Raw genomic sequence first — 23,701 nt, 5'->3', positions numbered from 1 at the left:
TAGGAGTGGAATTCCTGGGTCATATGGTAACTTTATGTTTAACAACTTTATAAACGGCCAGACTGTTTTCCGAAGCAGCCACATCATTTTATATTCTCACCACCAATGTACAAGGGGTCCAATTTCTTCACATCCTTGCCAACACTTGTTATTGTCCATCATTTTGATTATAGCCATTATAGTGGTGTGAAGTGGTATCTCATTGGCTTTTTTAAATTAATAGACTTTATTTCTTAGGATAGTTTTAGGATTACAGAAAAACTGAGCAGAAAGTACAGAATTCCCATGTATCCCTTCCCCTCCACTGCTGCACACAGTTTCTCCTGTTATTAACATTTTTTATTAGTGTGGTACGTTTGTTACAATTGAACTAATAATGATACATTATTATTAACTAATGTAACTATACTTTGCATTATGGTTCACTCTTTGAGCTGTACAGTTCTTTGGGCTTTGACAAATGCATCATGTCATGTATTCACCGTTATAATATCATACAGAATTGTTTCATCACCCTAAAATGCCTATGTGTTTCACCTATTCATTCCTCCCTCCCTCTTCCCAAACCCCTGGAAACCACTGATCTTTTTACTATCTCCATAGTTTTGCCTTTTCCAGATTGTCATACAGAGTGGCTGTACCATTTTGCATTCTCACCAGCAATAAATGAGAGTTTCTGTTGCTCTTTCTCTTTGTCAGCATTTGGTATTGTTGGTGTTTTGGATTTTAGCCATTCTAACAGGTGTGTAATGGTATCTCATTGTTGTTTTAATTTGCGTTTCCCAAATGACATGTGATGTTGAGCATCTTTTCATGTTTATTTGCCACCTTTACATATTTTTTGGTATGTTGTTTTTCACATAGATCTTTTGCCTATTAAAAACTTAGATTGTTTTCTGATTGATGAGTTTTAACAGGTCTTTGTATATTTGAATACAAACCCATTATCAGATACGTGTTTTGCAAATATACTCTCCCAGTTGTGGCCAATCCTTTCATTCTCCTAATAGTGTCTTTCACAGAACAGACTTTTTAAAATTTTAATGTAGTCCATCATATTAACTTTCTCTTTAATAGATCTGCTTTTGACGTTGTATCTAAAAAGCCAACGTTATCTAGATTTTCTCCTGTTATCTTCTAGAAGTTTTATAATTTTGCACTTTACATTTAGGCCTGTGATCCATTTGGGGTTAATTTTTGTGAAAGGTGCAAGGTCTGTATCTAGATCCATTATTTTACATGTGGATATTCAGTTGTTCCGGCATAATCTTTTTCAAAAAAGGTTATAGTTTCTCCACTGAATTGCCTTTGCTCCTTTGTCAGAGATCAGTCGACTGTATTCATATGGGTTTATTATCTGGGCTCTCTATTGTGTTTTGTGGATCTACTTGTCCGTTCTTGCACCAATACCATACTGTCTTTATTAACGTAGTTTTATAGTAAGTTTTGAAGTCGAGTACTGTCAGTCCTCCAACTTTGTTCTTCTTCAATATTTTGTTGGCTGTTCTGGGTCTTTTGCATATAAACTTTGGGATCAGTTTGTTGATAGCCACAAAACTTGGTGGGATTTTGTTTGGGATTGTGGTGAATCTATAAATCAAATTGGTTGTCACTATTGAGTCTACCTATCTGCAAATATGGAATCTCTCTCCACTTATTTAGATCTTTGACTTCTTTCATCAGTTTTGTAGTGTTCTTCATATAGATCTTGCACATATTTTATTGATACCTAAGTATTTCTTCTTTATTTTTGGTGCTGATATAAATGGTGTTGTATTTTTAATTTCAAATTCCAATTGTTCATTGCTGATATATTAGAAAGCATTTGACTTATTTTTATTAACCTTGTATCCTATGACCTTGTTATAATTGCTTATTAGTTTTATGAGTTTTTTTTGTTGTTGGAAGTACGTTAATATTATATATATATTTTAAAAATCAGTAAGAAGGAGAGGAAAAAACCTTAAAACTATAAGCAAACTGAACAAATGAACCCAGGTGTATTGCAAGTGAATAACATAACCATATAGGAGAAAAAAACTAAGTAACTGCTAAACATGTCATTTGACTATATACACTTAGTTGAGTAGCAGGGTAAACAACTGCAAACAAATGCTGAACTCTTTTTAGAAGGTTTGTTGTAGTTGTATGAAAGAAGCAGTATGAAATTATTTGGGGTGTATAGTAGAATTGAGTAAGTAAATATATTGATGTTGTTGGGAGCCAGGGTTCTCATTGTGGAAGAAGGCAAATACAGATACGGAATGGGGCAAAGCATGGAAAAAAAGATCCTATGGGAGTACATTGGAATTGGAGATACCAGCATACACTCATGATTTCTAATACATTTTATACACACACACACATACGTATATTTGAACATGTGTGCTTACATACATATATATATACTCCTAACATTGTCAGCTGAAAAGGCCTAGAAACATGAGACAATGAGCACATCTGGCACGCAGATATTGGTTACTAAAACAGTTTCCCAACTAAAAGGAATCTGGGCTCCTGGTAGAAACTGTTGATTCCAGGGCTGAGGCAGGAAAGGTACAAGATGAGCCTGGAACAGTGTGTTATGCCAGAAATTGAAGAACTTTAAAAAAAAAAAGTAAATTAGGGCATGTCAAGAGGACACAGGAGCCAACTTAAGGGGCTCCCAGTGACCAAATCTGGGATGATTTGAGTATCAAGATAACTAAGGGTAGTAATAAATTATAAGCCATTGAAAAATAGGAATTCTTTTGCCATGAAAGACAAAGGCTGAGGAATGATAAGTACCAGATTAAAGGAGACTAAAGAAATTTGACAGCTAAATGCAGTAAGTGATTCTGAACTGGATCTGATACTTCTTACTGAAGGAAAATATATGCTACAAAGGACATCATTGGCGTCATTTCACAAAATTGGAGTACAGATAGTAGGTCACGGTATTGTACCATTGTTAAATTTCCTGAACTTGCTAATTCTACTGTAGATATTTACTGGAATCTTCTTGATTTTAGGAAATAGACTTTGAATTACTTAGGGATAATGCGGCATGATATGTGAAGCTTACTATCAAATGTTCAGAAAAACAATTTGTGTGTGTATGTGTATGCGTTGACTACTCAGTATGAATGCAAATGATAAATGGGGCAAAAAGTTAACAACTGGTGAATCTGGGTAGAGAGTATACAGAGTTTCTTTGTACAGTTCTTGCAACTTTTCTATAAGCTTGGAATTATTCCAAATAGAAGATTTTTAAAGGTTGGTGTTTGGCATGCACAAAATATTAAGGGTAATAGAGCAGACTTCTGAAAGCAGAAGGTTTGATAACGTCAAGCATTTTGAAGGACTGTTACGTGGAAGAAGGATTAAGACTTTGAATTTGGCTAATCTTATTTTGTGTCAGTCTGCTTTGTGTAATATTACAGCACATCCAAGAGCTCATGACTAGAATGAGAGGTAGGAGTTCTTTAAGCTTTATGGAGTCTTCTATATCATTCAGAACAGAGAAGTGCGAAGACTGGCGCTTCTAAAGTTTCTTCCGGTAGAGTGAATGAGTGAAAGGGACTGGGTGTAGGAAAATGGGAACTGGTGGCAACTTGAGAGCAATGTCCTCTCTAAAGACTTTCAAGTGCGATTAAAGACAAAACCACAACCCTGCGTAGTACTGCTGTGCGTTGTGTCTGGCCTGGGAGTGGCCAGTTATGATCCCCTGATCTTACCTAATCCTCCTCTTTTTTTTTTTTCAGGTGAGGAAATGGGTACCAAAAGTCACAAAGTGTGTGAGATAATGAAAGGTGTAAATGTGTGCATGTATATCGAAACACATCATATTTAATGAAAGAAATTAACATCCACACATTTGTACTTTTGTATAATTTTGGGTAATATATAATTTTAAGCTGTTTACAAATAACATGTAATGCTTCAAATATTACATAATGTTGATAATACATTTCTAGCAGAAATAAATATATTGCACTTAAAAAGAACTTCATTAGATGTTACTTTATAGTATTAGGCTTATAACTTCTTTTTTCATAAAACATTTCCCATGCCCTTCCCACCACCCCCAGCACACACACTTCATTACAGTGACTGTTCTCACGCAATTCGTTAAGCAAATGAACACAGCAAACAATAGAACTGTGATAGAGTCTACTAAAGAGGCTAGATCCAATTTTATCCTTTAGGAAATAGAAGACCTTCTTTTAGGTTTCTGAAACTAAGAAAAACAACAACTAAATACAGTATTTTAATGTACCAGAAGTAAAATACAACGAGTTGTATTTTTTGTCCAGATGTACTATTTCACCAAAATGTTTTTATTTTCTTATTATCAGGGGAGGAGATTGGAATTACCTAAGGGAGAGACGGAGAAATAAGGGCCAGAGAATACTTATGGATTATTTGTCTATCAGATATTTATAAATGAACCTTTGCGTATTTAGGCATGCTGAAGAAAGCTAAGTACTGGAATATTTTATTACTGGCATGGAATAGTAGTGAAGAAAGAATGTTATGATTTCCTAAAATTTTAAGAGTTTTTAACCTTCCCTTTGCTTGTTTACATAAAATCCTTACATTCTGAAATAATATAAAAATTTATAAAATCCATCCTCCACCCAAGCCTAGCTCTCTAAAGGAGCCAGCTGAAAATTTTTTCTATCTAGTCTAAATTTATAGTATAATATTGTTTTGTTTGTAGTAATGATCAATTCCATACACATTTAATAATGAAAACAGTTTTCCTTACTTGGTCAATGGAAGATTGAGTAAAAATACTGTTTTTCTTGCCATATTTTATCCTGCACATTACATAACTGACTTTTTGAACTTTAGTTACTGAGTCATGGCTTGAGTTTGACTGTGTTTTTAATGAGGTGGTAAAGTCACTCCATTTACCTTATTTGAAGCTCATTTTTCTCTGTATAATTCAGCTTAAATATAAGCAGGACAGCCTGAAAAGCTAATGTGAAATTCAGAATTGGGATAAATATCCTACTATCTCTATGAAAAATTCATAGGCAGTATGGGATGAAGATGCTTTGCCTCTAAGAATACTTATTCTTGGGCTTTTAGAGGGTTTCCTTTTTATCCCCCAGGGTGGGGCATTGTGGCTGGAGAAGTGCAATTACAGAGATGCAGATAAGGGTGGAGAGAGGAGGTTTTGGAATATCCCACAAAGTCAATGTGACTCTTACACAGGGTGTTTACTAGATGATGCATCATAATCAGGAAGTGTCTTTAATATCTCCTACTCTGTGCCCACCTACTAGAAATGGTGGTAGACCTTTAAGACAACATACCATTGTTATAAACTCAAAAGGACCAGCAATGTAATATAAATTCATTAATGTAGACCTTGTTACCTAATAATTTGTGATATGTTGGACACAAACTGGATATGTTTATCCTTTATACTGCCAAGGGTGGACAGAGGAGGGGGGAAGATTTACTAAGTAAAAGAAATAAATGAGCTTACTCAGAATTATTGATAAACGTTTTAAAAACATATCACATATGTAGAATCTACTAAGTTATGAATTAATTCTTTTGGGTTAGATAAAGCCATTCTGGCAGGGCCGCTTTTAAGCAGCACTATACGTTAGCCAAGCTTTTTAATACTGTAATATACCTGGGGGGGGACCCTGAATTTATTCCAAATATACCATAACTCATGCTCTTTATTATTCAGTTGGCTTTGTCCCTAATTATCTAGTTCTTGCAATTGATTTTGGTAAAATAGACTTTAGAGTTTTAAATGTTAAATACCCAAGGAGTTAAGTAATAATCAACAAGCAGAAGAGCTCAGAAGAACCCTGGTGGGGTCATATATCTACCCCTGGTTTCCATGACTAGAGTGACTGATCAGGTTAAGCTCCATTTCACCTGTGTTTCTTCTTTCTTGTTCAAATAATACCAGATACTTAAAAAGTGTATCCAAGAATTTCAGGTGTGATTTTCCAAGAGCATGCTTTGGTGTCTTAGTCTTTGCTCTTCTTTAAGCGTGCTATTTTTATTCTTATATTGATTAATTACAAAATAAATTTATGAATTCAGGACGTACTAGCATAAAACCATATTTAACAAAAATATATAAACCTACTTTGAGACACACCAATTGGGAAAAATGTCAAAATAGTATTAAAATGATCCTTTCATGCTCGTTGAAAAGAAAGTTCAGATATGGATTTGCTTTAGTAGACCAGTCATTTATTAGGGTATTAAGTAGTATCATGTAAAATAGTATTTACTTTTGTTATTCCTGCTTTAAGTAGCAGTACTCTGTATTAAAAGCACTGACAACAGGCCAACTATTAAACATTAAATCCCTATCCTAAGCTCTGTGGATATTTACTTTAAACATTATGTATAACTACTTTTTTAAAGAAATGCACATCTGTGCTGTGTTTGAAAACAAACTACCTGTGGATACTATAGCATAACATGCAAGAAGTTAGAAATAAGCCTACAGTGTCTGCCATAGGACTTTGAGATGTTTGGTTAACATATGGAGAAGCTGGTGCTTCTCCATAACCAAACCTTGGAATACAGTGGAGAAAGTCAATTGCAAGTTCCAACAATAGCATCACTTAGACAGGCTGTGCCAATTATACCTTGTTTCATAGGCTGGAAATGCCCAAGAAAGTCATTTGATATGGAAAAGCCTAACATTAAAACAACCAAATAAAATCCCACTTGAGTTTGATGTGATAAGTATATTACATTTGACTTCCAAATACACGTCTACTCTCAGCAGCAAGATTTCCCATCTCTTTGAACAGATTCAATACTTTTGTAGTCAGAACAAAGTAGAATGAATATTACATTAAAAACTAAGAATATTGGGAAGCTTTGTGAAGAAGACAGGTTAAATTCTATAGCTAGAATGCATTATATCTAAAATTGAAGGACTACAAACTTCATTAAACCTCTGTTATTAGGGAAAAGAACTGTTGCAAAATGCCAAATGTACTACCCTGATTGTAAATGCTTAGATATATATGGCTCAAAAATAATATAGATGTTATATATAACTACAATATAGTTAATTACTATTATAAATATTAAAAGAAGGCTTAAGAAGATAGCAAGAGTTGAAAATAAAGTGGATAAATCCTTTAGATTTACTTATAAGCATTTCCAATGTTTCAGTCAGGGTGTCACTGAGTTAACATGCAATTTCATATTATGGACCTAGAAAAATGGTAGAATTACTGAATGTAATACAGTGAGAAAAAAGGGCCAATCAGATAGATGGACACATACCTATTCATGACCAAAGGTTAAGTGGTGGCTGTATGGGCATTTAGAATGGTCATTCATAAATCCTTGTCAATCAGTGGCAGCAGCTAATCAAACAACGAAGCAGATTTACTGAAAATGAGAATTTGGCCTGGTGCATTTTAACATCCATAAGGTCTCCCAAAGCTGAAGTAAAAATGAAGGGAGCTTTGGTACCCACGGCAGAAAAATTCCTTTTAGAATAGGGCATCCATCTGTTCATCGTAGTGAAAGAAAGTCTCATGCGTCAAGGTGTAGAGACTTTAAAGTGTCCCTCAGTGAATAAATCAGCAGTGTATTTAGAATGCAGCCCAGAAAAATAAAACCTCAGTTTTATTTGTATATGGAAGATTTTTCCTACATAAATGGCAAGTAATTGCAAGAAAGAGAATTAGAAAGAAAGAAAAGACTGTGAAAAAGAACTTGTCAGGTACTGGCCCTTCAATATTACAGAAAGAACTTTGTGAAGTCATTACCACCTATTCATCCGCAAAATAGGATGCATTAGCATTATCTCAGCTCCTTCCCCAGCAAACTAACACAAAGGAAAACTAAACATGCTTAAGCTACAGCACTACAAATACTTCTCTATTGGCTGTCATTTCTATAGGGAGAAATGGACTTCAGTTAGTCATTATGCATTATGGTATGTTATATAGTATTGCCTCTTTGAAGATTCTTTTAACCTGTGGAAAGTAGAAAGAAAACCTATACATGTTGACTTTATACATTACTGCAATGACACAGCATTTTTAACCACTAGGAATAATGCATCTTAAGATTCATCTGCCTTGTATTATTAAACTTTCTTGGTACATTGATATCCAATAGTTGCGGGACTTAGGCTGGCTAAGAACTTTACACTGATTCTCTCTCAAAGCCAAAAGCTGTCCCCCACTACAGATGAATCCTGGTTCATGGTGCTTTCCCTCAGTGGTAGGTTTTATTGTGAGTCCAGCTCTCCTCTTTAATAGGTCCCATGTCTCCTGGAGAGCCCCGGCTCCAACACCCCACATCCCACCCACCCAACCCTGTCTTATATTTCCATACCCATTTGCACATTCTGGATCTGGATTCTCCTATTTTTAGAAGAGTCATACAAATGGCGTCATCACAGCAGAGGAATGGCGCAGTCCTTGGATAGCAGCATAGGGCCCCTGCTGAAAGTAGTGATGATACCGGGGCATGTGGAATGAGGGGAATGTCGGGCCACTCCCCTGCATGGAGCTGGCAATGGCCGATGGGGTTAGAGGCATCCCAAGTCGGCTATATGGTGGCAGAGAGCCCTGTATAGGGTGAGGAATGGGTGTCGCTATGGATGCTGTGCTGGTGCCAAGAGCAGTCAGGGACTGTGGGTGCTGAAATCCAGGAAAACTGGATGAAGATGATACCCAGGAACTGAGAGACAAATTATCAGATGTTGTAAAGGCTGATCCTGAAAGGAAAAAAAAAATCTCATTAGACTGGAAACTCTACTTCAGTGTGCAAATCAAGAATTACATTATCTGAACAAATACTGTATGCTAACACATATATATGGAATCTTAAAAAAAAAAAAAAAAGGTTCTGAAGAACCTAGGGGCAGGACAGGAATAAAGATGCAGACATAGAGAATGGACTTGAGGACACGGGGAGGGGGAAGGGTAAACTGGGACGAAGTGAGAGAGTGGCGTGGACATATATACACTACCAAATGTAAAATAGATAGCTAGTGGGAAGCAGCTGCATAGCACAGGGAGATCAGCTCGGTGCTTTGTGACCACCTAGAGGGGTGGGATAGGGAGGGTGGGAGGGTTGGAGGGAGACGCAAGAGGGAGGAGATATGCGGATATATGTATATGTAAAGCTGATTCACTCTGTTATACAGCAGAAACTAACACACCATTGTAAAGCAATTATACTCCAATAAAGATGTTAAAAAAAAAAGAATTACATTATCTGCAAGGGTCAATTTTATTTTTAAAAATATGTAATAGATCTATAATTTAAAAGAGAGACAGGTTAAATCATGAGGCATATCTAGCTTTCCACACAAAAAGATATCATTTATACCATATATGGAAAAGAGAATTTACTGACTTAACTCAATAGATGGCCTGCATACTCCCTGAGAGTGGCCAAAACACTAGCACCCTGCCTGAAGGTAATAACCTGATTCCCTTTAAAGGACTTCCAAATAGCTGATATCTGTCTTAACCTCTGTAGCATCCCTATAAGTAAGGCTGGACAGACAAGCCTCAACGAAGCTACCTGGTTTCCAAAGCCACTATGAAAACCCACAAGACTGTTTTTCTTTTTTTTTTCTTTAGCTTCTGTAACTCTTTTCTTTTGGAAATGATGAGAACATTTACTATGTTGATTACATTTAAGACAGATACACAAAATCCAAACACATTTTAATATGCCAGTTCTACTCAGCATAGCTGAGTCATGTGGAAACAATAAGCACTGTCAAAAAATAAAGCATAAATACTTAGAAATTACTCTAAAAAGAAATGCATGATACTTATTTGAAGTTTTTCACACGACTCTATTGAAATAGAGATGTAAGGAAAGATTTTAATAATTGGAGACACATGCCATATTCTTGGATGAAAAATAAAAATTTTTTAAAAGTCATTTATTCCCAAATTAATTTATGGGTTGAGTGTAAAGCCAATGAAATGCCAATGTTTTTTCCCTCTTCAACTCGATTCTCAAAATTATCAGGACAAATAATGACAGAATTTTAAATTTTTTAAAATTATAACAAGGATAGATTTTCCCTACCAGATATAAAAATATGTTATCATGTTATAAAAATAAAATAATGCATTTATGAAAATAGCATAGTACTGAGCAAGATGAGAAGTCACATCAATAGAAAAGAACAAATTGTCACAATACAAGATAAAATATATATGTATATTGTATTTATCATATATTTAGTATATAATAATATACTAAGTAATAATGGTAATATACATCATTACAAACTATCAGGAATGACAGCTTAGTGTCCATAATTTTTTATTAGATATTTGACAAGTTGCAAGAGTAAGTTTTTCTTATATCACAGTATCCAGAAGTTGAAACAAAAGTTGACACTGAATTTTCCAGTTGTATAATTACTAGTAGTTCATCTGGATTTACCTATAAGAGATGTCATATGTTCTGACTGTTTATGCTATTCCATATCATGAACATAAAAATATGACAGAGGACTCCCCCCATGTGAACATCCCTGTGCCTGGGCACCCCCCTCTGGTTTCTTTTCTCTGGCCTCCCAGATGCAGAGGGCTCCTCTTTGAACATCTGCAGCAGAGGAACTTTTTAGTACTCCGCTATTCTCACCACCTGGGGCACCACCTCTACACAATGTGTTCACTAGGAGAATCTTCTTTTTAAAAGTATTTTCCATTCTAGTCATTGATCCTAATAAGATATTCCTGATATAAGTAAAATAGATATATTCCCTGATTTTCAGATTGTAAAACTGAGGTTGAGAAAGACTAAGGGGCCACCCCCAAAGTCCAATAGCTCTTTGGTAGTAGATCACAGACAAATAACTCCTGGGCCCTGACTCAGAGGCTCAATGTCCTTTTACTGGAAAACAAACTACAGGAAAGCTTTAGGCAGCATCATCACTTAAGATGCAAAGGCAAAATAATGATCAGCCTCAGGCTGTCCCTTCCTGAAGAGGCTTCTGAAATACTTTGGGGCAGTCTCTCCCCTGAGGGCTAGAAGTCCCATCACCTCCCTGCCCGGCAGTTGCATAGCCCAGAAGCGGTCTTACCTCGATTCTGTGTCGTCTGAACCTCATCCCCCAGCACATCCTCTTCTCCTCCGTAGGTACGGATGGGTGAGCGGGCATAGGAGTGTTTCTGAATCAGGCTCTCCACACTTTCCCTAGATTAGAGAGTGACACATCCTGAGTAAACTAAAAAGTTAAGTACTCAGAGAAGGAGAGGAGTCTTAAAGATGATTTACCAGTCAGTAAAACCATTTTCTCAGCCAAAAGACCATGACTTCAGTAAGGAATCCGCCTTCCAATGCAGGGGACGCAGTTTCTATCCCTGGTCGGGGAACTAAGATCCCACATTCCGCAGGGCAACTAAGCCCACATGCCACAACTACTGAGCTCACTCACGCGTCTCAACTAGAGAGCCCGCGTGCCACAAACTACAGAGCCCATGCGCTCCGGAGCCCATGCGCCACAACCAGAGAAGAGAAAACCCACAGGCCACACATTTCTAGTGTTCTAGAAAACTAGAGAGAAGCCCGAGCACCACAACGAAGAGCCTGCACATCGCAACTAAGACCCGCCGCAGCCCAATAAATAAATAAATAAATAAATAAATAAAATATATTTTAAAAATGCCACCACTTCAGGGAAAGATAACATTCAAAACATGCATGTGTATTTCATTGTAGATGCCTCAGAAACATGACCTCAGGCATATAAATACAAGAAACCTAACTGGACAGGATAAAGACAATTCCCTGAAATTCTACAAAATTAGGGTCAAAGGTGAACAAGGAGCTATAAAACCTGACCATAGGAATATGGAGTTTAATGATGTGAAAAAATGACTGGTGAATTTACTACAAGGAGCTGTAATCCTGTGACTTCATCAGCTAATGAACACAAAACACTCACCTGATACGAACTGCACTGATTTAGTTCATCTGATGAAATACTGGCCCAAAGTTCAGAATATCATTAGTCATAAAAAAGACTCAATGTTCACTAATAAACCTAGTAAGTGCATAGAGTATATGACAATATGGGTAGTATGGATAGTGGCCACTTTGAGATTCTTGTTGCTTTAAGACTGAAAATTATGGAAAACCTATGAAGGACACATAAAGGGCCACTAGGGAATTTAAGCCCCCAAATAAATTGGTGCATTGTCTTTGTAGATGGTCTGTCTCTTGCAATATAGTCTAAAAACTAAAGAGTGTTGTTAACTTTCAGAACAAAAATTATTTTGGTATTTGCCAGTTCAACCTGCTGCCATTAAGCGAGAAAAACACCAGATAAGAGGTTTTTTAAAAAATTAATTAATTATTTTGGCTGCATTGGGTCTTCGTTGCTGTGCACAGGCTTTCTCTAGTTGCGGTGAACAGTGGCTACTCTTCATTGTGGTACATGGGCTTCTCATTGCGGTGGCTTCTCTTGTTGTGGAGCACGGGCTGTAGGCACGCAGGCTTCAGTAGTTGTGGCATGCGGGCTTCAGTAGTTGCAGTACATGGGCTCAGTAGTTGTGGCTCACTGGCTGTAGAGCGCAGGCTCAGTAGTTGTGGCGCACAGGCTTAGTTGCTCCACGGCATGTGGGATCTTCCCAGACCAGGGCTTGAACCCGTGTCCCCTGCATTGGCAGGTGGATTCTTAACCACTGTGCCACCTGGGAAGCCCCCAGCTAGAGTTTAGCCAAATGATTTCTTTGCCAAAAATGAAAGTTGGTAACAGGTTAGCTTATACAGTATACATCTCCAAGAATAGCTGTGGCCTAAAGACCAACATCAAATTAACCACCAAAGGACAAAAAAAGGATTTTTAAAAAGTGTGTTGAATAAAGGACAAACCGAACACCAAATTTCATCTTGAGGGGATAAGGAAAGCAAATAAAATGTCATAATAACTTTTCAAAATGTAATACTTGTCAACATTTCACAGAGATATACAGACTTTACCTGTGAAAAAATACTAATAATGAATTTGGTGTTCTAGAAAGCTTGTATACTCACACAGATTAAAGCATTGTGTCATATTATATAGCATGCAAATGAAGACTTAAAGGTATGCCTAAAAGAAAAATTAATTCTAACAACTACTCAAGTTATATCTTTACTCCCAAAAGGTTTTAAAATAAGCATACAGTACCACCTCATGCAGCCAAAATCACTGGGATCAGGCAAAATCCAGATCCAGTGGATTAACATGTAGGTGTTTAAAAAAATGAGGCCATTCCATATTTATTGATATGGAATGATCACCAAGACATATTAAGTGAAAAAAGTTAAGTACAGAACAGTGTATAAAGTTTGCTACCATTTGTGAATTTAAAACAAGAAATATGTATGTTTGTATATGCACAATATTTCCAGAATGTTCCAGTTCCCAGAACAGGAAGTGGCCTAGAATAGGTTTTCTCTATAGTGTGGAACTAGGGGCCTACTGGAGCAATGATTCCCAAATACACTTGAGTTACCTAAAGCTCTTAAAAAAACAACAACTATATTGAGGTAAAATTAATGTACAGTAAGTGGCATATATTTAAATTGTACAATTTGATCGATTTGGGCTTATGTGACCAGTGACACCACCACCACAAGTTAGATAATAAATGTATGTAACACCTCCAAAAGTTTCCTCATGCCCATCATGCTCCCTGGTCTCCACTCCAACATACTTTTCCAAGGAAAACACTAGTATGATTTCTGTTCCTACCCATTAGTTTGTGTCTTCTAAAATTTTTTAAAAATGAAATCGTGCCTTATGTGTATCTTTTTATCTGGCTAAATTACTTTGAGATTCACATATCAATAGTTCATTCTTTCTTATTCTGAGTAGCATTCTATTGTATGGATGTACTATAGTCTATCTGTTTATCTGCTGATGGACATTTGCATTGTTTCTAGTTTTTAACTGTTACACATGCCGCTGCTGCATATATTAATGAATATTTTTAAATATACATATGATTTCCGTTCTTTTGGGAAAATGCCTAGGAGTGGAATGGCTGGATTGTATGGTCGGTATATGTGTAATTTTTTAAGAAACTGCCAACCTATTTTCCAAAGCAGTTGTATCATTTATTTTAGTATTCCCACTCAGCAGTGTATGAGAGTTCCATTCCTCCACATTCTCACCAACACTTGGTGTGATCAGTCTTTTTAATTTTAGCTATTCTAATACACATGTACTAGTATGTCATCATAGTTTTAATTTGCGTTTCCGTAATGACTAAGATGTTGCACATCTTTTTATGTGCTTATTTGCTTCTATATATCAACTTTGGTAAAACTGTTCAAATATTTTGTTCATTTTAAAAATTAGGTTGTTTCCTTATTATTGAGTTTTGAGATTTCTTTATATATTCGGGATGCTTGTCCTTATAGGATGTATGACTTGCAAATATTTTCTCCCAGGCTGTGGCTTGTCTTTTCATCTTTAACAGTGTCTTTTAAACAGCAGAAGTTTTTAATTTTTATGAAGTCCAATTTATTGTTTGCAATTTTATGGATGCTTTTGCTATACTATCCCAGAATCTTTGCCTAAACCAAGACCATAAAAGTTTCTCTTAATTTTCTTTTCTAGAAGTTCTTATAGTTTTAGGTTTCACATAATGATATATAATTTGCCTTGAGTTGATTTTGTATAAGCATGAGGTATGGATGGATGTTCATTTTTTGCTTATTGATAGCCAACTATTCCAGCATTATTAGTTGAAAAGATGACCCCGTCTCCACTGAATTACCACTGCATCTTTGTCAAAAAAAATCTTCTTCCTCTTTTTGCCTTCTTTTAGGTTATATTTTATAATTCCATTTCATCTCCTTTGTTGGGTTTATTATTTATAACTTTTGGTTTTTTAGTGGTTGATTTAGTGTTCACAGTAAATATCTTTAACACATCACAATCTGCTTGGCAAGTGATAGTTACCACTTTAAGTATAAGACTCACAATAATATTACTTTTATTTCTCTCTTCTAACCTTTGTACCATTCTTGTCAAACATTTACTTTTACAGAAACCCCACACTACACTGTTATCTTTTTGTCTAAACAGTTAATTATATTTTAAAAGATTTGAATAATATGAAAAAGATTGATCTACTTATTCTTGTAGTTACCATTCCCACTCTCCTTCATTCCTTTGAGTAGATCTAGGTTGACATCTGATATAATTCTCCTTCTACCTGAAGGACTTCCTTTAACATATCTGTAGTGCAATTTTGTGTGTCTGAAAGTCTTCATTTTGCTTTTTTTTTTTTTTTTTAACATTTTTGCTGGGTATAAATTTCTAGGTGAGCAGACTTTTTTCTTTCTGTACTTTTAGAAATGTTGCTCCACTGTCTCCTCATTTACTTTGTTTCTGACTAGAAACCTGCTGTCATCCTTATCTTATGTACTATGTCTTTAATTCCCTGGTTGTTTTCAATATTTTCTACACTGGTTTTGAGCAATTTGATTATGAAGTGCCTTGGTGTTATTTCTTAATGCTTCTTGAGCTTGGGTTTGTTGGCCCTCTATGGATTGTGTGTTTTTAGTTGTCATTAAATTTGGAAAATTTTTGAACATTATTTCTTCAAATATAATTCTTCGTTCATCTCCCCATCCACCTTTTAGGGGCTCCAATTCTCCAGTTACACATATATTAGACTGTTTAAAGTTTCCCCACAACTCACTGATACTCTTCATTTTTTAAAATTTCTCTTTGCTCTGTTTTATTTTGGATAGTTTCTATTGCTGTGTCTTAAAGTTCTCTAATATTTCATCTGCAACATCTAATCTGCCATTAGTCCCATCCAGTGTATCTTTCATTTTATACATTATAGTTTTCATCTTTAGAATTCTGACAACAAGGTCCTAATGTATAGCAACAGGGAACTAGATTCAATATCCTGTGATTAAACCATAATAGAATTTTGATTTGGATCACTTGGGTCTCTTCCATGTCTCAACTTAATTTTTGGTTATTTGGAATACAGTTATAATAACTGTTTCAATGTCCTTGTCTGCTAATTGTAATATTTGTGTTAGTTCTGGGTTATTTTCAATTGGTTAATTTATGGGTTATATTTTTCTACTTCTTTGCATTTCTGGTAATTTTTAATTGGATGTCAGACGTGAATTTTATCTTGGTGGTTGCTGGATATTTCTGTATTCTTATAAATATTCTTGAGCTTTGTTCTAGGATATAGTTAAGTTATTTGGAAATAAGTGATCGTTTGGGGTCTTGCTTTCAAGATATGTTAGGTAGAACTGGAATACTGTTTAGTCTAGGACTAATTTTTTTCTCACTATTAAAGCAAAACCCTTCTGAGTATTCTATCAAATGCCCTGCAAATTGCAAGATTTTCCAGTCCATCTAGTTAGAACAGGCATTATTTTTATCCCTGTATGGACACTAGGTACTGTTTCCGCCAATCTTTTCAGGTGCTCCCCTCCCCCCAACCTCTGGTAGTTTCCTCACACATGTGCTATTCAGCTCCCAGCTGAACACTCAAGAGGGACCCCCTGTAGGACTTTGGTATTCTCTTCTCCTGTGGTCTGTCCTGTGGATTCTCACTGTTTGCTCTCATTGAACTCTCAGGTCTGACTGCTCAACTCAGGGAGTCTGCCAGGCTCAGCCTGTATTCTCCCTCCCTGTGCCATGGCCTAGATACTCTCTCAGACTCTAAGCTGGGTCCATCATAGGGCTCACCTCATTTGTTTCCCATATTTCAGGGATTACTGTCTTTTGTTGCCTTGTGTCCAGTATCATTTAAAAAAGCATTGTTTCATATGTTTTGTGTGTTTCTTAGTTATTTAAGGCAAGAGGTTATATTTGGTCCTTGTTGCTTTACCTTTACCTGAAGCAAAGTCTGTCCTGAGGCTCTTCTAAAAATTCCAAAACCAGGTCATACCCACAGATCAAGTAAATCGCAATCTATGGGGTGGGACACAGGCTTCAGTAATTGTTAAATCTCCCCAGGTGGTTCTAGTGGAGGAGAAGGTGTATGATGGATACTTTTCTCCATATATGCCTCTGTACCATTTGAACTGTGGACATGTTTATTCAAAATTAATTACAAATCATAAACTATCATAAGAAATGGTAGGGCTTCCCTGGTGGCGCAGTGGTTGAGAATCTGCCTGCCAATGCAGGGGACACGGGTTCGAGCCCTGGTCTGGGAAGATCCCACATGCCGCGGAGCAACTAGGCCCGTGAGCCACAATTACTGAGCCTGCGCGTCTGGAGCCTGTGCTCCACAACAAGAGAGGCCGTGATACTGAGAGGCCCGCGCACCGCGATGAAGAGTGGCCCCCACTTGCCGCAACTAGAGAAAGCCCTCGCACAGAAACGAAGACCCAACACAGCCATAAATAAATAAATAAATAAATAAATAAATAAATAAATAAATAAAATTAAAAAAAAAAATGGTAACGTACCAATGGACAAAAAGAGAAGAACTGCTGGTCTAACGCTGATACTTGGGGAACTTATAATGAATTGATAAAACTCATTATCATGCTGATTTTTATATCAATATAGTAACTGCATTGGAGGCAATGTGGTATATGGGAAATTTCATGGGCTTTAAAGTCACTCATCAAATGGATGAATGGATAGATGAGTTTATGGACCACCTAAAACCATTTTCACATTCTAGTTTTGTTACTTCGTTAATCTCTCTTCATCTATAAATTGGGAAGTCATTCATTCATCCCCCCCAAAATTATTTAGCACCTTTTATGAACAAGGCACTATTCTAGGAATTATGGAGACAGCAGTAAGCAAAACGTAAAAATCCCTGCCTAATGGGGGAGAGGGCTGGGGGGGAGGGAGAAAGATGATAAGAAAAATATGTAGAAAAATGTGTAGCATATTAGATGATGATGATAGTGCTATGGAAAAATAAAAGTAAAGCAAATAATAGTGATAAGAACTATAACTATGAGAATTAAATGAGATAAGGCATTGGAATTGCTCAAAGTGTCTGGCACATAGGAGGTACTCAGTAAATATTAGTGCCCTATAAAAGTATATCTAAAGCAGGTAAAAATTCTATTCTTTTAGATTATATTTTTTTCCAATTTATTTCACCCATATGAATAATCCTAATTCAGAATAACGTGATCCAAACAGGAGGATTTTTCTCAGTGATTGAATGTAAAAGTCAGCAGAAAACTTGAAAAGTACGTTATTTGCAGTTCTATTATAAAATTATACCTATCATAAAATATAACATTAAGCTTTAATGAGTCCATATCACCTGTTTAAAAGTGTAACCTGTTTTTAAAGATCCCATGAACTTGTTGAATCCCTTGAGTTGGACTTGTTGACATGAAAATATTTTATCATTTACTAAGAGGCACCAGTAAATGCAGAAATTAACAGAAAGGGTAACTTGGCATGACATGGACCCTAACTAATCAATTTGCCAACTGCCATATATTTTAAGCTTTATATGCCCACACTCTGGTAATGTTGGACCCCTGTAGCCTTAACAGCTGAGTCACTTACTCAAGGACTTAATTCACTGTAATATTAGAGCATGACTGTCTTTTTGGGTAACTTGGGTCATTAAGAAGAGCGTCAATTGAGATGAGTAACCCATAATAAAATGACAACTATAGCATACATTCAAGCTGATGTCCTTTCAGTCTAAGCCATGTGTCATACTGTTAATATTTAAAATGAACTTAGAAAAGAATTAGGTGGTCATTTTCACATGAGGAAAGAACTTGTTTCAGATACCCTAGAAAATATTTTCTCTTTGTAAAGTCATAAAGGAGTGACCATCAATGGGCTGAAATTATGGATGGTGTATTTCTAAGGTGTATTCTGTTGCCCATCCTAGGCACGTAGACTGCTCTATCCAAGCATTTAAGTTCAAAAGCAGAGTATAGTATCTGCCTCTCTAAAAATGCCCTTATATAAAATCATTTAAACATTTTTCACATATACACAAGAAAAATTATTTAAATAACACAATGAATCACTGCCTTGTGAAATATTTTGCTTTTCTATACGAAGTACATTATATTTATTTTGTCCTTGGAAGATCACTGGTATCATTACTTATTCTTGTCTCTAAGAGGGAGAAAAAAGGGATTTATTGAAGTGATTTATTTTTGTCAGGCCTGGAAGGGAACTGAAAGCAATGGCAGTTCTTATATAAAGGATGGCATAATTAAATTATTGCCTTTTAAGTGATTGAAAACAGTGGTGCAAATCAGGGCCGTCTCTTCGAAGATGTTACGAAGAATAGACAGCTCATGTTGTTTACTTTATGTCTAATCCCTGTTTCCAGCAGAATGAAAAGTGCAAAGAATTTATTTAGCCTGGAAGACTACTGTGAGGATTTCTGGAATACTGTGCTCTGAAAAATAAGGGATGACTCACCTAATGGGTTAAGTGACTTAGGTATTACAAGCTAGGGCAGTACCTTGTAATGCTCAGTTCTGTTATATCCCAAAGCAAGAGACAATAGTTACTTTGGATTTTAATAGATAAGTAAAATGGGTACCATTATTGAAGGTTGTCCTTTCTAATATCTAACACTAAATTATTTTTCTAGGCAAAAAGCATACATCATTAGGTATCTTTAAGAGATCTCTTCTGACTAATGTGTAACCATCAATTCCAAGACTAATATACATGTGAGAGACACAATCATAGCCAGAAGGTGGGCAAGATACAGGGTAGCTGCAATGATTATGTTGATTCTGCAAAAATGTTCAGAACTATTGGAAGTCATCTGAACTATTTGTTCAAACTCTAGATAAGCAAAACCAACATACTCTATCAGTATTGAACTGATTACCCTTCCTCTATCTCTGAAACTAGAGTACAAATTTCTTAATGCTCAAAAAAGCAAAACGCTTTTCCTTCACATTCTCCTTTGCACCATCGCTTTACCCAATATATTCCTCTTTAAATGCACTTACTAGATGGATGGCAATCATGTGTTTGCATGACCACTGTTACCACTACACTGTTGGCCTTTGAACAAGGGAGAGAACAATGCTTACTTTATCTAGGCAGTGGTTCTCAAACTTTAGTGTATTATATAGACTGAGTGTTTGTGTCCCCCAAACCCATGTTGAAATCTTAATCCCCAATGTGATGATTTTAGGATGTGGGGCCTTTGGTAGACCGTTAGGTCTTAAGTGTGGAGCCCTCATAAATGGGATTAGTACCCTTATAAGAAGAGAAAGGAGAGCTTGCTGTAGCTTTCTGTTCTTCAGCCATGTGAGGACACAGTGAGAAGATAGCTGTCTATGAACCACAAGCAGGTCCTCACCAAAAACTGAATCTGCCAGCACCTTGATCTTAGACTCGCCAGCTTCCAAAACTGTGAGAAATAAATGTCTGTTGTTTAAGCTACTCACAGTCTATGGCATTTTTGTTATAGCAGCCCAACAGACTAAGTGTTCATCAGAATTACCTGGAGGGCTGGTCAAAACACAGATTTTTGGACCCCACCCTAGAGTTTCTAATTTAGTAAGTCTGAAGTATGGCTCGAGAATATTATTTCCAGTGTGTTTCCAGGTAACGCTGATGCTACTGACATGGAGGCCACACTCGGAGAACCACTGCCCTAGTGTAGTGGTTACTGGAACCTGCTTAGCTCGAATCCTAGTCCTGCCACTTGCCAGTTGTGTGCCTTTGGTCAAATTACTTCACTACTCTTTGCCTCAGTTTTCTCATCTGCAAAATGAGGGATATTAATATGACATCGCTCTTAGGGTTATTATTAAGATTTAATGAGTTAAATACACAGAGAGCTTATATTTGTACTTGGCATATAATAAGTGCTCAATAAATGTTTATAGGTAACAAAATTAAATCACTGTTATTGAGTATCAAAATCATGTGTTCCTAAAGCTGGTTACATAATCATAATCATTTTAGATGAAATTGAGACTTCCAGTTGCTATAACTTGCTATGCTTCATTTAAACCATCCTACAATATACATGTCAGAGAGAAAATTAAATAAAAAGTAAATATTATTTCGATTTACATTCTAACTTTCTCTCTTTCTATACAGAGCTGGTAAAAAGCTGCATTCAGGGAGAAAATGTCAGATCCATTAAAATCAAATCTAATTTACAGGAAACAAAATATTTAAAGTTGTCCTTGCTCATCAGTTTGCTCATGTTTACATCATATCTTACTAGACCTTTGTAAACAACTCCTTGTCACAAAATTTTTCTAAAGATTTATGCAGATAATGTTATAAATTACTGGAAGACAATATATCAATATTTGTTGCTTCCACAAAGTACTTAATAAATGAAAACTTTAGATAATACAATTGGAGATGTATTATAAATCATTAATTTTAATTTGAGAACAGAAATATATTATGCAATACATTTTGGAAAAACAAAATAATCTTTTTAAAAGCTTTTAGATTTTAGCTTATTTTTATTTATGTGACTTAATCCTACTAATTTTTCTTTTCAATAGTAATACACATTTCTGGTTTTATATCATTATTAGCAACTTAAATAAGTAAACTGTACCACTGTGGAAAAAAAAAAACTAGTTTCTTAAGTCTAACTGTTGTGACTAGAACAAAGGTCTCATGCAAAGTACAGATTATTCAGCCTCTAAAAATAAACTTTAGTAAATTGTGAGGCAGGGAACAAATATCCTTTAGACACAGATAGAAAGAAAGAAACAAGCAAGAAAAAACGGAGGACAAATTATGACCGTAAGTCAATTGTGAATAACTCTGCTACTCTATCAAACCTGCTGATTTGTTTGACACTGTTTTGTAATATAAATGTTTCCTCTTAGAAGCTGTGAATAAATGAGTAACGTTTTAAATGCAGGAACATAGCTTGCTAGTTAAAAGAATTTTGTGGTAACTACTTATATAATTTGAAAAAAAAATTTAGTTCTGTTGAAAGTCATCCCTTCCTTTCTGTGGTTGTTGTCACCAGACTATTTTAATTTATTAAATTAATAGATTGTATTTAAAAGCAGGCTTTAATCTGGTTGCCAAACAAAATAACTTTCATTTTATGCATACAGTCTTTTATACTAACTCTGTCTTCATTGGAGATGATAAAAAGATGTTTCTTTACTAAGAAGCTGTGCGATCAGATTCCTTATCTGTGTCTGGGCTTTGCTTTCTCCTATAAAATGAGGGTGTGGTAGGGAAATGGTGGGCTGGATTAGATGATCTCTAAGATCCATTATGGCTCTAACAATTTATGAGTCTATAAATATATAAACAGAAGTAAAAATTAAAAAGAGCCATTTTGAAAAAGTCCAGTGCTAGTTGCAAAGAACCCTGAGTTCTAACCCCAAATCTTCTACTAATTGTGTGATCTGGCAGATCACTCTCTGGGCCCTACTTGCCTCATTGGTATAATGACAGAGAAACTGGTTGGCTCCCCAAATCACTCCAGCCTTAAAATAAATAAAGCAGAGACCATTGTTACTACCTTTTGCCATTTGCTTTCTTTAGTATTTTTACTTTCGAATAGCCTGCCTCTCACATGGTGGCTGCCTTTAACATCCAGGGTTTTTTGTTTGTTTGTTTTTTTTAGCTGACTTCACTGAAATTATGTTTCACTTTTACTTTATTACAGACACTGCATAATCTACTTTGTAAGAGTCTCCATAATACTCAAGTATAGTTGTATTTATGAAAGATTAAGGGAATTAGCAAACTAAGTTATGAGCCATAACCATTTCACTATTCACTAGGCTGAAGTTTAATCCATTTATTTTCTCAGGCAATACAATGCTCCCCCCCCCCATATATATATTCCTCTGCTTTGCATAAATCAGTTATACTGGTTTTCTTCTAAAGATAGAATATAAGAGTGATATGTGAACTTATGTTGTCAGCTATTTGGGTAACAACTATTAGGTTGGACTAATCAGTTCATGACATGCATGACTTCTTCAGGAGCCCTGATTGTCAGAATTTTCTTTTTTCCAAAGCTAGCCAGAATGCTTAGAAGAAAGCCCAGATACCAGCAGGTATCCTAAACAGGGGAAGGTGAAGATGAGGAGGAGAGATGAACTAAGTACACAAAAGTATACTGCAGAAAGTCTTATTCTGGACCACACTTTAAGAAAAAAAGTGACTAATATGTCCAAAATTCAAAGGTAGAGGAGAAGTTTTTAAAGAAATGTCTCTACTATAGGACATCTGGAGAGAGCACTGAGCAGGACATCCATTCAGCTTCCCATTGAGCCCACCAAAATGATGCAAGTGCCAGCTGTCTGGATGGGACCCATGATGTAGAGAAGGAAAATCCATATAATCCTTACATTTCATTTCACCATGAATTTCCTCTTCTCTGCCTCTAAGGTCATCAGCAGAGCTTCTGACAATTTAAAATTTATTCCATTGGCAAGCTCACTAGAAGTTAGTATAGGGAGGGTCTTGGATTGTACTCCAAGGACTCCTCATTCTAAGGAAGCATGAGGTACAAGAGGAACAAATGAATAATGTTTCAGAAGACTGATGCCACCTTCTTTCTGTCCCTTCACATCATCTGTGAGTGAAAGAAATAAGGCAACATGTCCAGATAATCCTCTGGGAACTGGGCATCCCCTTCTGCCCTTTGATCAAGGACAATAAGAACAAAAGAAAAAGAACGAAATCTTTTGATCATTCCAGAAAACAGGCTGTCACTTATATGGGAAAGAATATCAGATTGTCATCAGAGTTTGACAGCCATAGTTTATTCCAGGA

The 23,701-nt window shown here is 36.0% G+C and overlaps 1 protein-coding gene across 1 annotated transcript in view; it reads right to left on the bottom strand.

Annotated features, from left to right (window-relative positions):
- Positions 1–8,317: 8,317 nt before the first annotated feature.
- Positions 8,318–23,701, bottom strand: part of TBX20 (T-box transcription factor 20) — a 51,193-nt gene continuing 35,809 nt past the window's right edge. The window contains exons 7-8 of the mRNA XM_007182328.2: positions 11,057–11,169; positions 8,318–8,716 (exon numbers count right to left, since the gene is read on the bottom strand). Of these exons, the coding sequence (XP_007182390.1) occupies positions 8,376–8,716; positions 11,057–11,169 (454 nt within the window). The 3' untranslated portion in view covers positions 8,318–8,375. The remainder of the gene's footprint in view (positions 8,717–11,056; positions 11,170–23,701) is intronic.

The sequence above is a fragment of the Balaenoptera acutorostrata genome, chromosome 7 (assembly GCF_949987535.1).
Source record: "Balaenoptera acutorostrata chromosome 7, mBalAcu1.1, whole genome shotgun sequence".
Lineage (NCBI taxonomy): Eukaryota > Metazoa > Chordata > Mammalia > Artiodactyla > Balaenopteridae > Balaenoptera > Balaenoptera acutorostrata.
Note: the sequence above shows the minus strand (reverse complement) of the source record. Positions and strands in the feature narration are given on the sequence as shown.